The sequence below is a fragment of the Cibotium barometz genome, chromosome 52 (genome assembly GCF_041138505.1).
Source record: "Cibotium barometz isolate CiBa-2024 chromosome 52, ASM4113850v1, whole genome shotgun sequence".
NCBI lineage: Eukaryota > Viridiplantae > Streptophyta > Polypodiopsida > Cyatheales > Cibotiaceae > Cibotium > Cibotium barometz.
Genome location: NC_141097.1, coordinates 39,535,734 through 39,548,279, shown reverse-complemented (window position 1 = coordinate 39,548,279; position 12,546 = coordinate 39,535,734). Strand labels below are relative to the sequence as shown.

Below are 12,546 nucleotides of genomic sequence, written 5' to 3'. Positions count from 1 at the left end.
GTCCAAATTCAAAACGAGCTTCTGTTGGTTGCTCACCAACTTCGACCTGTCGTGTTCCAGTGTTTATCGCACCTTCCACTCCTTTCACGATGTCCCTTTGGTAATGCTGCCATCCTTCTGTTAGGGCTATGGCAGAACCCTGAAACAAGAAAGAACGGTTACGCAGAGAGTGCAAACCTTGCCAATTTTGGTAGAGTTGTAAAGCTTCTCCAACTGCTGGTGCCGTTGCAGCTCTGCCTCGTCAGTGACGATGATGTCGCTACCGCCATAGCCATGAGAGGAGAACTGCCGCACAACTGCCTGCACAGGTCGAAGAGGAAGATGAGAGATCCCGTCCACTCTGTGTTTGCTTTGTTAACTTGTTAAGTGACCAAGCAAAGACCTGTTGCTGTTTAGCGACTTGATCGCGAAACCTGCTCGCGTGCTTCCGAAAGGCATCCATATGTGTGTAGATAGGGATCGCAACAGTAGCTGCACTGAGATAGGGTCGATCATAGGCCCATCTGTGTGAGATGCAAACTATCTGCAATTTAAGACTTGGCTTGTGCAGTGCATTTCAGGCAGCGCCCTGAAATGTCTTGAACGACCAACACAAACGGACCATGCTCCCAACGACACTGTTTATTCATCATGTTTTTGGGACCAATAGTATATATATATATATATATATATATATATATATATATATATCAGGTACACTTTTAAGTTATTTACAACAAAAATTATCTCACTACAGTCCTCTAATTTTCACACTTCACTTTATTTAAGAGTTCACAAAACAAAGACCATCTCTCCTCTTCTAACAGAAATTGACAAAAATAAATTTACAGGTCCATGACTCCATTGCATATACTTATGAGTTATAGAGCTTGCAAGTTCTCTCCAAAACACAGCGGTCCGACCTCACTCACTAGTGTATTTTTCAAGGTTGATTTTTGGAAAAAAAAAAGGACCAATCAATTTGCTAAGGGATTTTTTAGAGAGTATTTTTATTAAAGTTCTTGAAAATAAGGATTAATACCTGATTTCGTTCTTTTACATGTATATTTTTCAAGATAAGGTACTCTTAGCTCTAACCTCTCAGTGCTCACTGGTCCAACCATCTAGGCAAAATTAAATTAGAGCCCTCAACCGACTGTATTTGAATCGATAATTAGCAGACACCTTTCAATGTTGTTTTACTGCGATGCACTTATTTCAATTGTAATCAATGAGAGAACGTTTATATCATATTATTCCACCCACTTTGAAAGGCCGACCAAGAACAAAGGTACGTGACTCCATTGATGAACTTGTTATAAACCTCAGCCCTAACCTCTCCCTCCCTTCCCCTCGTCGTCATGGGTAGCAAAAGATAAATGGGTACTTGTTAGTGCGTGTCATTGCCTGTACATATTACACCTATCATTAATTTTTAATCGTGATGAGATTAACAAAGCCTAAAAGAAGATAGGTTGGAGCATAGGCTAGACAGTCCTTCCCCACAGAGCGTAGAAGATAAATGGGTATGTCATTGCCTGTATACATTACACCTATCGTTTATTTTTAATGGTGATGAGATGAGCAGAGCATAGAAGAGGGTAGGTTGGATGCTCCCCGTAGCTTCATATATGTGTGAAGTTGAATGAGATGAGCAAAACTTAAAAGAGGATAGGCTGGGGACTTTCCCCACTGCATATATATGTGAAGTTGGATGACACAATAGTGTGACACTTTGCATTTTGTAACCTTTTTCATGTCACCTGTGTGAGGCTAGGGCGTGGGTGGCAATAGAATGACTTTTATTCTAGTATATGCAACATTCTAAAGTTAGTGGATTATTTGTGAACGCAGGTAGTAGAATGTCCTTTGTGCACAAGAATGGAAACTCCAACGGGTTCAAACAAAAGAAACAGGGAAGTTTAAAACATGTGTTAAACTATAATTCACGATGAAATAGTTGAATTTGTGGATGATGAGTCCGAAGAAGTAGATAAGGGATGTTCCAAAGAAGAGGTTGTGTGTAGGAAAAAAGCACAGCATGATTAGGATAAAGGGTGGGTAAGGATTTATGATTGGACTTATTTTGACAAAGAAAAGAGTGCTTTTGGTAAAATAGGTTGAAAATATTCAATTAAGCAGCCTTTCTAATCATGCAAGATCTCATACTCGTAAGTTTGCCTATTCATCTAGTATAAGTAAGGTGAATATTAAGTAGTTTCAAGCATAAAGTTGTTCTTGCCACATCAAATCTTTTTGCTGCTACATACCATGTGGCTAAGGAGGATCATGCTTTCAGTAAGTATGAATCAACTTTGCAGTTGCTCTCATTATGTGGCTGCTCTTCACCTCTAGTAGATATGTATCATAATGATAAGCCATGCATCACCTTTGTTAGATATATTAGTGAGTCCTTATGAAAGGACTTCTTCAAAGATTAAAAGAACCACGATTTTTCAGCATCATGATGGGTGAATCTATAGATATTCAACTTAAGCAACACTTAATCATTTATGCATCATTCTTTTAAAATCATGAATCTGTTACAATTTTTGTTGGATTATTAGAGATTGATAATAATGAAACATCATCTAATTTATACAATGTAACCATGAAGTTTATGTCCACTTTTGGTCTTGATATTCAAAAAATTATTTGTTTTGGTTTAGATGGTCTATCAGCAATGATTGGATGCCATAATAGCTTGTTTGCATGCTTGAAAAGTGATAATCCTTTCATGACTAACATTCATTGTGTTGCACATCGAGTAAGCTTGTGTGTGGCTGATGTAGTTAAAGATTGTGAAATTGCACAAAATTTAAATGCACGTATGAATTCTATTGCATCGATATTTTTTAAAAGCTCTCTAAAAACCTCCATGTGTAGAGAGTTTGGAGAAAGAGTTTGGTGTGTAGTACTATATATGAGTAGAATCCCTAAGGTAAGATGGTTGAGTGGACACATTATGGTTCATAAGTTTTGTGAGTCTTTTGAGGCATTGCTAGAGTTTGCAAAAATAGAAAAAAAGTCTCTTTTTAATACGATTTCAAAGTTTGAATTCATATATATTATTCACTTCATGGGCTGATATTTTAGAGAGGCTTGTAACATTAAGTAAGGCACTTTAAACAAAATTATGTTGATGTAACATCGATTGTTGGCTTTATTGAGGTCGAGATGAAGGCTTTGATGGTGTATTTCATGTTGGATCGTACTACTTAAATACTCAACAATCTCATAACTCCACCTTAGTACTAAGCTTATTTGAAATAGGGATGCATCTAGAAGATCGCCCTTGACCCTTGGTGGTCCCTCCCCATTGGAAATTCCAGACAAGTGATCAACTCTAACATGTGACATTTCTTTGCAAACTAACACTGTGAAATTTAACTCAAGAAGAAGTAATAACCACCGAGTAATTCACCCTATAGCACATGGTTTGTTCATAAGGTAGAGCAAAGTGTGATGGTCTACAAAAAATACAAATTTATTTGCCAAAATGGCAAAACTTCTTAATTGCATAAACCTTCCATGGTGGTATAATTCTTCTCAAGATCATTGAGTTGTCCCTACTGGCATAACTAATAGGAAAGTCCATGTTCTTTTTGAGCTAGAATGAATCATATATCGTACATGATGCATCTATGTGTACATGGAAGATGGCATCCCACCTTGGCACTTTGAGAATCGGCAGTGCACATCAATCTCCGAAACGTTCTCTAAAATATAGTTGACTTATTGGTTAAACCAAACAACGTTTCTTTATATGCATTGATGCAAATACTTCAATAGAGGGAAAATTTTTGCAAGCTTTCCTTTGCCAGCTTCCAAGAATATTTCATGAGCTTTTGAATTTATAGTTTTTTTTTCAAGACATTGTCACTAGGTTATGATGGAGTTTATCAATGATTATTCTCTCTCTCTCTCTCTCTCTCTCTCTCTCTCTCTCTCTCTCTCTCTCTAAATCACACACCATAGTGCATGTTGGCTTGCAATATGTTGCGAATAAAGCTTTGCATGGTGCATCTATATTTTATTATTCAAATCTCGCACACAACACAAAGCCTTGGGCGACCACGAACCCAACATGCTTAAAAAGATACCTAGGGACTTTTGACATAAAAAATGGACTCAAAAGGCCCAAATATGGTAAAAATGACTGTTCAACGAATTTTATGGATTTTAAAACGAAACTTTTATGGATTTCAAAACCAAACTTTTATGGATTTTAATATTTGAAATCCATAAAAGTCGATGAAACAAAGCAAACCAGACTTTTATGGATTTCAATATTTGAAATCCATAAAAGTCGATGAAACAAAGCAAACCAGACTTTTATGGATTCAAATATTTGAAATCCATAAAAGTCATCAAAATGTACCCAAGTTTACATTTGTTTTTATCATATTTAAGCCTTCTTAGTACATTTTTTTGTTGTTAAATGTCTGAAATTCTGCACTTGAAAAAAAAAAGCCTCTAATATAATGATGACTTATGTGTGTATGTGTGTTAAAAAAAGATACGAGAAGCCCTCAAAAGAAATTGTCATATTGTTGGCTTTTAAGTGCTTTTAAAATAATCATGTTTACATATCGATTTTACCATATTTAGGCCTTCTAAGCCTATTTTTAAAGTTTTAAGTCATGAAATTTTGCAATAGATAAATTTTTATAATATAATGGCAGCTTGTGTGTGTGTGTGTGTGTGTGTGTGTGTGTGTGTGTGAGAGAGAGAGAGAGAGAGAGAGAGAGAGAGTAAAGAGTTTTGTTGTACGCTCAAATAAGCGTACAACAAAACTGAGAAGATAAGCACTCGATAACTGAGAAGGCTAATAGGGTATGGAACATCAAGAAGAGTAGGGCCTGGTGGAAGGAAGTAATCTTATAGGGCTAGTGGTTTAAGATTCCATATCAAGATAAGGTGTTCCTATGGCGCATGCTAGTTGGAGGCCTACCATTGGGGGACCAGTTGCAAAAGCGACAGATTGCTTCTGGTAATTGTGTGTTTTGTACTACATGCTTGGAAACATGCCCGCATCTTTTCATTTCTTGTCTAGTGGGGTAAAGAAGGTGTGGGATTTCCTTTCTCGCATATGGACTCTGTTGATGGATAGGCCGGTAAAGGTTAAAGATTGGATTTTTGGTAAGATTTCGAATGGGCATGATAACCCAGAATATTCAGTTTTCTTTCATTTTTTCATGTGGACAGGTTTGTGGCATATTTGGTTAACTAGGAATGCCTTCATATTTGATGCAAAAGTTGGTATTAAAGCTCACATAGGTCGTATAAAAGGGCTACTATTATGGCAAGTCTCTTCCTTGAGGTCAGCTCATTTGGTATTGAATGACACAGCTATATATTGGATAAGGGTACTCCGAGCTACACCTGTGGTTCGGAGTAATTAGTGAGGGAAAGCTAGTACATCACATGGCGGCCATGTGGCCATTTGTAAAGTAATTTTGGCAATATATCTTCTATTATGAAGAAAAGAGAGTAAAGCGTTTATAGAGAAGAGAGAAAACCTCCTCACACCCAAGCCCAGAGAGAGCGAGCGAGAGAGAGAGAGAGAGAGAGAGAGAGAGAGAGAGAGAGAGAGATTAGGTATAAGAGAGGAGGGATTAGCTATCAGAGAGGAGATATTAGGTATATGAGAGGAGAGAGATTAGGTTCAAGAGAGGAGAGAGAATAAAAAACTCTCCAAATTATTTATTTTAAAAAACTAGAAATCTAAAAGCTCGCCACATCCCTTGAGCACTTGATAGACATAGATACCACATCATCCAGGACTATGGACCTCCTGATGGACAACTTTATGCCTTGCATTCATTTATTCGAGAGGTAGCATGTATAGAAGCTTCAAAATTTATAGAGAGAGAGATGGATTTGACTTAGAGAAATCAATTTTATTTCAAAAGTCTTTTATTGCCTCGATTATTGAGAATTTCAGGGAAAAAAAATTTATAATCGTGTTTTGAAAATTTTTAGAGCTTTAGCTACTTCTAATTTTCTTGTAGAGGTAAAGAGTTCGAAAACTATGGCCATTCTGAGATTTGACCAGTTAGCATCATTTTATAGAGAAGAGAAGGTGGGAGTGAATGGTGAAGTTTTGGAACCATTCTGAGATTTAAATAGTTAGCATCATTTTATGGAGAAGAGAAGGTGGGAGTGAATGGTGAAGTTTTGGAGGCATCGACGATAAGTAGAGACCTAATAAAGAAATAATATCACTACTTCAAGCTACAAGGTGTCATTGAGCGGAAGGGGTTGAGTTTAAGAAATTCAAATGGAGTGATCATAAAGCTGAGATAAGGGACAATCACCATGGATCAATACAAGATTAAAGAGATAATCTCATACAATGGTCATGATGCCTAAGTGAGTTAACCTCCCACCAAAAGGATGGAAATAACCTTCCATAGGCCAAATCATGGTAGCTCAAGGCTCCAATGTGTATTTAAAGTCATATGATCAAAAAGGTACAATAGTATCCTATGAGCCCTCTTTTATACTTGAGCTCGTGAGACCAAGGTCCTAGACCTAATCTAAATTTCTTTCTTCATTACAAACTATCCCCTCCTATAATGATTTTTTCCTTGAAATCAAAGGGTTTTGGTCATGCAAAAATCAAACATATACGAAAGGCTATATATGAAAGCCAAAAATCATGAGCAAGTAACTGTCATGGAAGATCAAAATACCATAACATGAGGAGTATAACCCCCAGGGTCATATGGAAAGGATGAGGGCCTCCGGTCGATGATGACACTAAGAAATCTCCCACTTGGATCAAAGGGAAAGTGTGAGAGACCACTGTCAATGATGAAAGTATCCGAATATCCCCTAGGGTCAAAAGTAAAGTGCAAGAAGTCAATGTCAACAATGATGAGGCTAGGTATGAATCCTCTTGGGTCAAATGGATAAATATGGCACACATAACATACCTCCAATGTCGATGTAGTGGCTCCTGGGTCAAAGGGAAAATTTGTAAGTCCATCCTTATGACAATAATGCAAATCTGACATCCATGGAATCCACCGAATGTAACCATCACTCATGGTCAGAATGCAAAATGGTCTTGGCGCAAAAGAATCATCATGTAGGCCAAGACAAAGGTGTGTCACAGGTGCATCTGAGTGTCGTGCCACATAATCATCCACTATACATCTCAAGTGGCATAGAATGCACCCAAGGATGAATATCTCGTCTCCAAAGAATATAGGATCATGTACACACCTATGGGAGCCAAATGAACTCATCTCAAGGTCGACCTCATGTAGAATCAAATGGGAACCCATGCCATCATCCCACATAGCTCCACTCAAAAAGTAGAAGGCATGATCAACTGCATCTATATGTGCATGAATGTTATCCGACCCATGAACTATATCCTCATGTGCAAGACACTCTAGGTGTGTGTGAAACCCTAAGACTAGAGTAGGGTCACTATAAAGGTCATCGCTGAATACCAAAAAAGTATCTACACACGAAAGATAAGTGGTATCCTCCATAAGATCACTATCCCCAAAATCTCCAAGGTCACTAAGATCATCTCCATATGTATAGACAATATCCATCAATGGTGTCCCTATAAGACCTAGATCCCATGATAAATCAATCTCCAACAACATTGGATCTAAGAAGATATCAAATGCAAAGCTCTCTAGATCCGGGTGCATAATCCTGTGTAACCTACGGGGTCTCACCATAGTAAAATGATAACTATCCTCATATGCAAATGCCCGACTACCCAAATGAATGAACTATACCCATATGAATGCTGCCAAGTGAGCTATGAGGACTAGGAGTAAAGATCAAATCAGAGATATCTCCACAAGAAAAACTCTTAGAAGAACAGCCTAACACATCTAATATTAGAAACTCAGGTCTATACCCAAAGGCATCTCAAAAATTTGTATGTGGACTCTAGAGTATCACTAACCTTGAAGGTGCCAATGGATCACTAAAATCAAACACTGATCCTCATGAAAATCTAATGCATCCTTATGATCCTCTAGAAGGTAGGTAGGCATAAGCATATCACTACTCGTAGTGCTCGGAATGCTCGGCGTATCACTGCTCGTAATGCTCGGAATGCTAAGTGAATTCACTGCCATCCTTGCCCTGAAGATCATTCCCCCATGATCTGACTCACACAAATCACGATCACATATATCATCATCGTTTGCATATGTGTTAGTGGCATCACATGCATGTATATCACTATAATCATGTGCATGTGTGTGTGATACATTAATGTCATTATGTGTGTCTGTGTGTAACACAACAATTTCATCCTCATCATCCCCATCATAACACAATGAATGAGTTGGTCTAAGTAAATGAGAATCAATGAGATGATGGCTATTTGATGTCAGGGGTGAGTTGTAGAAGCTATCGAGGCGCATGCAAACACCACTGTGATAGCGACGAAAGTGTAAGTATACTCGATACGCGTCCTCCAAGGATCCAATCTTGTCATGCCATAACTCACTAAATGTATCTCCTGAAGGACCACCATGATCATCATCACCTATATAATTATCTATGGCCGCATCACAAACATCATCATTATCCTCAGAAGTATCCGTGTCGGTGTAGTCCACCTCCTCATCAGATACACACTCACGATGAAGTGAGAGTGTGGGAATCTCAATTAAGTCACCAAAAGAAGAATCATCCCACACGGACAAGACTGAACCATCGTGTCGATGTAACCAAGCAATGAAGTGATGAAATAATCGTGTGTAGACCACCTAGGCCATCTAGCACATATCTTCTCCTCATTGAACAAATGCCGAAAATGACTAGGCATCAAATTGTGACGCTTGAACATCCAATACTGGTATGAATATGTCGCCTCATGATAGCAAGAAGTCAACAAGTGAAGATGTAGAGGTCTAATCCTTGAAATTCCAAACGCATGAGCAAATGCGAAAAAAAGATATGTAATACATGAAACAAGAAGGCAAATCACAATAGCAATCGTAGAGCCATGATGATAGTGCATGAGGAGCTCTCCTACCATCACAATAAGAAATGCTATTAAAATGATGTCAATGATGATGTGAATCCACACCATGGCGATCAAATGAAGGATAAAATTAATAGGAATAACCCATGGTTGCATGTGAACAACCACCAATAAACCCTAAGGTGAGTAAACAAACTCACAAAATCCCCAAATGTGTGACACAATCCCAAAATTTCCTATTTAGCGTGATCAACAAATAGTGTGAGAAAATGCTAGCAATATCAAAATATGCGTGAATCAAGGTTAACATCGCATGTGAACAAGATCAAATAATGCATTGACATGTGTGGCATACTTCGCATGTGTGAAAAATCACCAAGGAAGCTCAAAGCATGTGAACAAAGCCCTAAAGCTCTAATACACGTGAACAAACCAATCAAAATATAAATCATGTAAAAAAAGGCCAACAATTTGCAAGGGCATGTAAACAAGTGCTAATAATATGCTAATGCATGTGACACACCTCACAAGACACCACTATGTGTAAACAAGATGCGCAAAGATCTCTCCAAACATGCCTCTACACGTGAACTGCCTCTAGTGTAAATGGGCTGGCCAAAGTATAGGAAATTTGGAGTGGCTAGAAACTTAGGGTGTGAGTGTATTAAAAAAATTTGCTAGTATTCCAACGGATTCCTCCTTCCTACTACTATTGTAGCAAATATGAGCTGAGCCTAAGGCTGTAGCAAATATGATCCAAGCCTAAGGCTGTGATGCTCTTTGCTGAGTGCTGAGTTTCAACAAACTGCACCTGCTTCCTCTTGAGGCCAAACTGTGATGCTTGCACTGCACTAGCTGCTCCACATTGTTACACATAAAAAGTAGTCTCCAAGCGCCAGCGTGTTCGAGTTCCCTCTGTGGTGGTGGCCAGTGCACACATTTAATTTTTTTTTTTGCTGCGCTACTCGTTCCTCTCTCACTAGCGTTGCTAGTTGTTGCCGCTCACTAACCTATGCCATTGTATGCGTTTCCACAGCCAGAGGGAGCCACTTCAAACGTCGCTGCTGAGAAGCCATTGTTGAACCTCATGAGTGAGGCAAAGCACTACTGAACTTATGAGTGAGGTGATTCTTGCCAATGATGCACCTACGCTTGAGGCGATGGAAGCTGCCAGCTATGTGCCTTGAACCTTGCTACTGAGGCAAAATGAGGAGAAGAACAGTGTTGCGCTGAGCTGCTTCATGAAGCACTACTGCTCTAATGAAGCGTCGCACCATCGTGTTAGCCTATGTTAGCGTATGTTGGCTGCTGCTATTGAGACAAAACTGACAGAGAAAATGTGAGGAAGAGTGCTACTGAACTTATGAGTGAGGGGATGCTTACCAATGATGCACTTGCGCTTGAGGCAGTGGAAGTTGCCAGTTATGTGCCTTGAACGTTGTTGCCGAGGTAAAACGAGTAGAAGAACAGTGTTGCGCTCAACTACTTCATGAAGCACTACTGCTTTGCTGAAGTGTTGCACCACTGTGTTAGCCTACACTAGCCTACATTGGTTGCTGAGATGAAAGTGACAGAGAAAATAGTGATGATCTGGCAATGCCAGTTTAACCTCCACTTTGCAAGGCTGAGTTCATTTGCTGGGAAGTGAACTTCCCACTGTCTGCTATGTGTGTATCTAGAAGATCTTCACATGGAGGTGTCCATGGAGCAGCCAACGATGATGCCATGAAGCATCTAATTTTGATGATGCCATGGACCACCTAATCAACTGTTGTCGTTTAACACAATGCGATGAATCTGAGAACTTTGAAAATGACGAAGCTCGACCATGATTCACATGTGAATGCTAAAACGTGATTAGATCTCTGCTCTTGCACTGAGCCTCAGAGGGGTGATGAAGTGCTGTAGTTAGTTACCTACAATTAGTTCAGCTTCCATGAAAGCTTTGATGCCATGAACTTGTGTAAGAATTTCTCATTAAAAACAAAAACTTTGTAGATCTTAAGTTCTGCTTACATCAAGTGTCGTTGGTGTGACCAATTTAAGCTTTGATGCCATGAACTTGCTATGCTGAGCCTTGAATGATCAAGGTGATGAAGCCTTACACTAAAGCTTTACTTTACTCTGCAACCTTGAACTTATCTCACTCCAAATGCCCAATCCTGAAACCACCTGATGAGCATGGGTTTGGTGGTATGCAGAGACTTCAAGTTGCCTATGAATGCAATGATTCCTTGACTACATCTTCTGCTTGTAGTGATGAGTAGTCTACTCATCAGCATCACTACAAGCAGAAGATGTAGTAAAGGAATCATTTCCTATGAATGCAATGATTCCTTTACTACATCTTCTGCTTGTAGTGAATCTGCTGATGAGTATACTGCTCACTCGTCTTGTGCAGGATAATGTTCTGCAGAGTTGTAAACTCAAGGCTTTATGATGCCAAGATCCAAGCTGCCAACTGTTTACCTTCTCAACCAATCTTTGCACTATTGTTTGCATATCAAGTTTTGTAGATTGAAGATATGTTATAATTTGCAAAGAGATCTTCACAATCAAGAAGCCTTGTATGCAAGTTAGGAGAACCCTATGGTGTATGGGGCACACTAGGTTCAAACCAGTGGATTGGGCTCAATTACTTGCTCTCACACAAGCTAAGTTTCTAAATTTCTGCACTTGAAATGGTTAAACTTGCACATTTTGCATCAATTATTCATCAACATACTCTTTGCACAACATTGATACTGAGATCTGTAATAGAACAGAATGCTATACATTTCTTAATGAAGATGTACTAAAATGCTATAATCCAAAATGTGTGCTTGGAAACAATGTTTTCTCAATACTTTTCTTCCTGTCTTTACTTGCAGTACATCAAGATTCACACAAACTATGTAGATTTGTACTACTCTAATAGGTTTGTAATCTTTGTCCAACTTCTTTGTAAAAAAGTGACAAGATTAGAAAGATTTTGATCAAGAATCACTTACCGTTGTTGTTTTGCATTAAGATTTGATTTTAGCACGATAAACTTTGCATAATTTGTAAACTACTCTATTCTACATTGTAGATCTAGAACATAATAGTACTCTACACTATAATCTTCAATTCTACACTGATCTTGAAACAGATCTTCACTGTTCTTCAATTTTGTACTTGAAATTGCACAAGACTATATTTTGTCGTCTGTATTCTGCCAACTTTCTTGAAACTGCACCAAATTTTTGCATAACAATCTTCTTCTTGCAAGAACTCAAAGATTTGGTAATCTAGGGTTTCAATTTAGAAGAAAAAAGGGCTCTAAGAATTAATATTTGAAAAAGTACACTCCCTAAGCAAGATAATGCCAGAAATCACTCAAAATTGGTTGCTGAAATTCGTGTAAACCCTAATTTAGATTAGGGTTTTGAAAACATTATACAAATTTAAAAATTATTTAACATAAATTTCATTTGCTAATCTTCTCAAATCAAGAAATTAGCAAATCTGAAAATTGTGTTAAAAAATTTCCAAAAATGATCTCATGATCAAGAAAATGCATTCTTAAAAATTGGATTAATAGTAATCTAAAAATGATTATCACTAATCATGATCAA

At 38.2% G+C, this 12,546-nt stretch overlaps 1 protein-coding gene across 7 annotated transcripts in view; it reads right to left on the bottom strand.

The window, feature by feature from the left end:
* LOC147609101 (SH3 domain-containing protein 3-like) overlaps positions 1-626 on the bottom strand; it is a 102,662-nt gene extending 102,036 nt beyond the window's left edge. For 6 of the 7 annotated variants that reach the window (XR_015264369.1, XR_015264370.1, XR_015264371.1 and 3 more), the window contains exons 1-3: positions 383-626; positions 178-300; positions 37-106 (exon numbers count right to left, since the gene is read on the bottom strand). Coding sequence is in view for 2 of the 7 variants with exons in the window: in XM_086788558.1 (XP_086644684.1) it covers positions 37-106; positions 178-300; positions 383-442 (253 nt within the window). In the remaining 5 variants the exon portion in view is untranslated. Of the gene's footprint in view, positions 1-36; positions 107-177; positions 301-382 lie in introns of those variants that run through there. The other variant, XM_086788560.1, reaches the window with a different exon arrangement.
* Between the last annotated feature and the right edge of the window lie 11,920 nt (positions 627-12,546).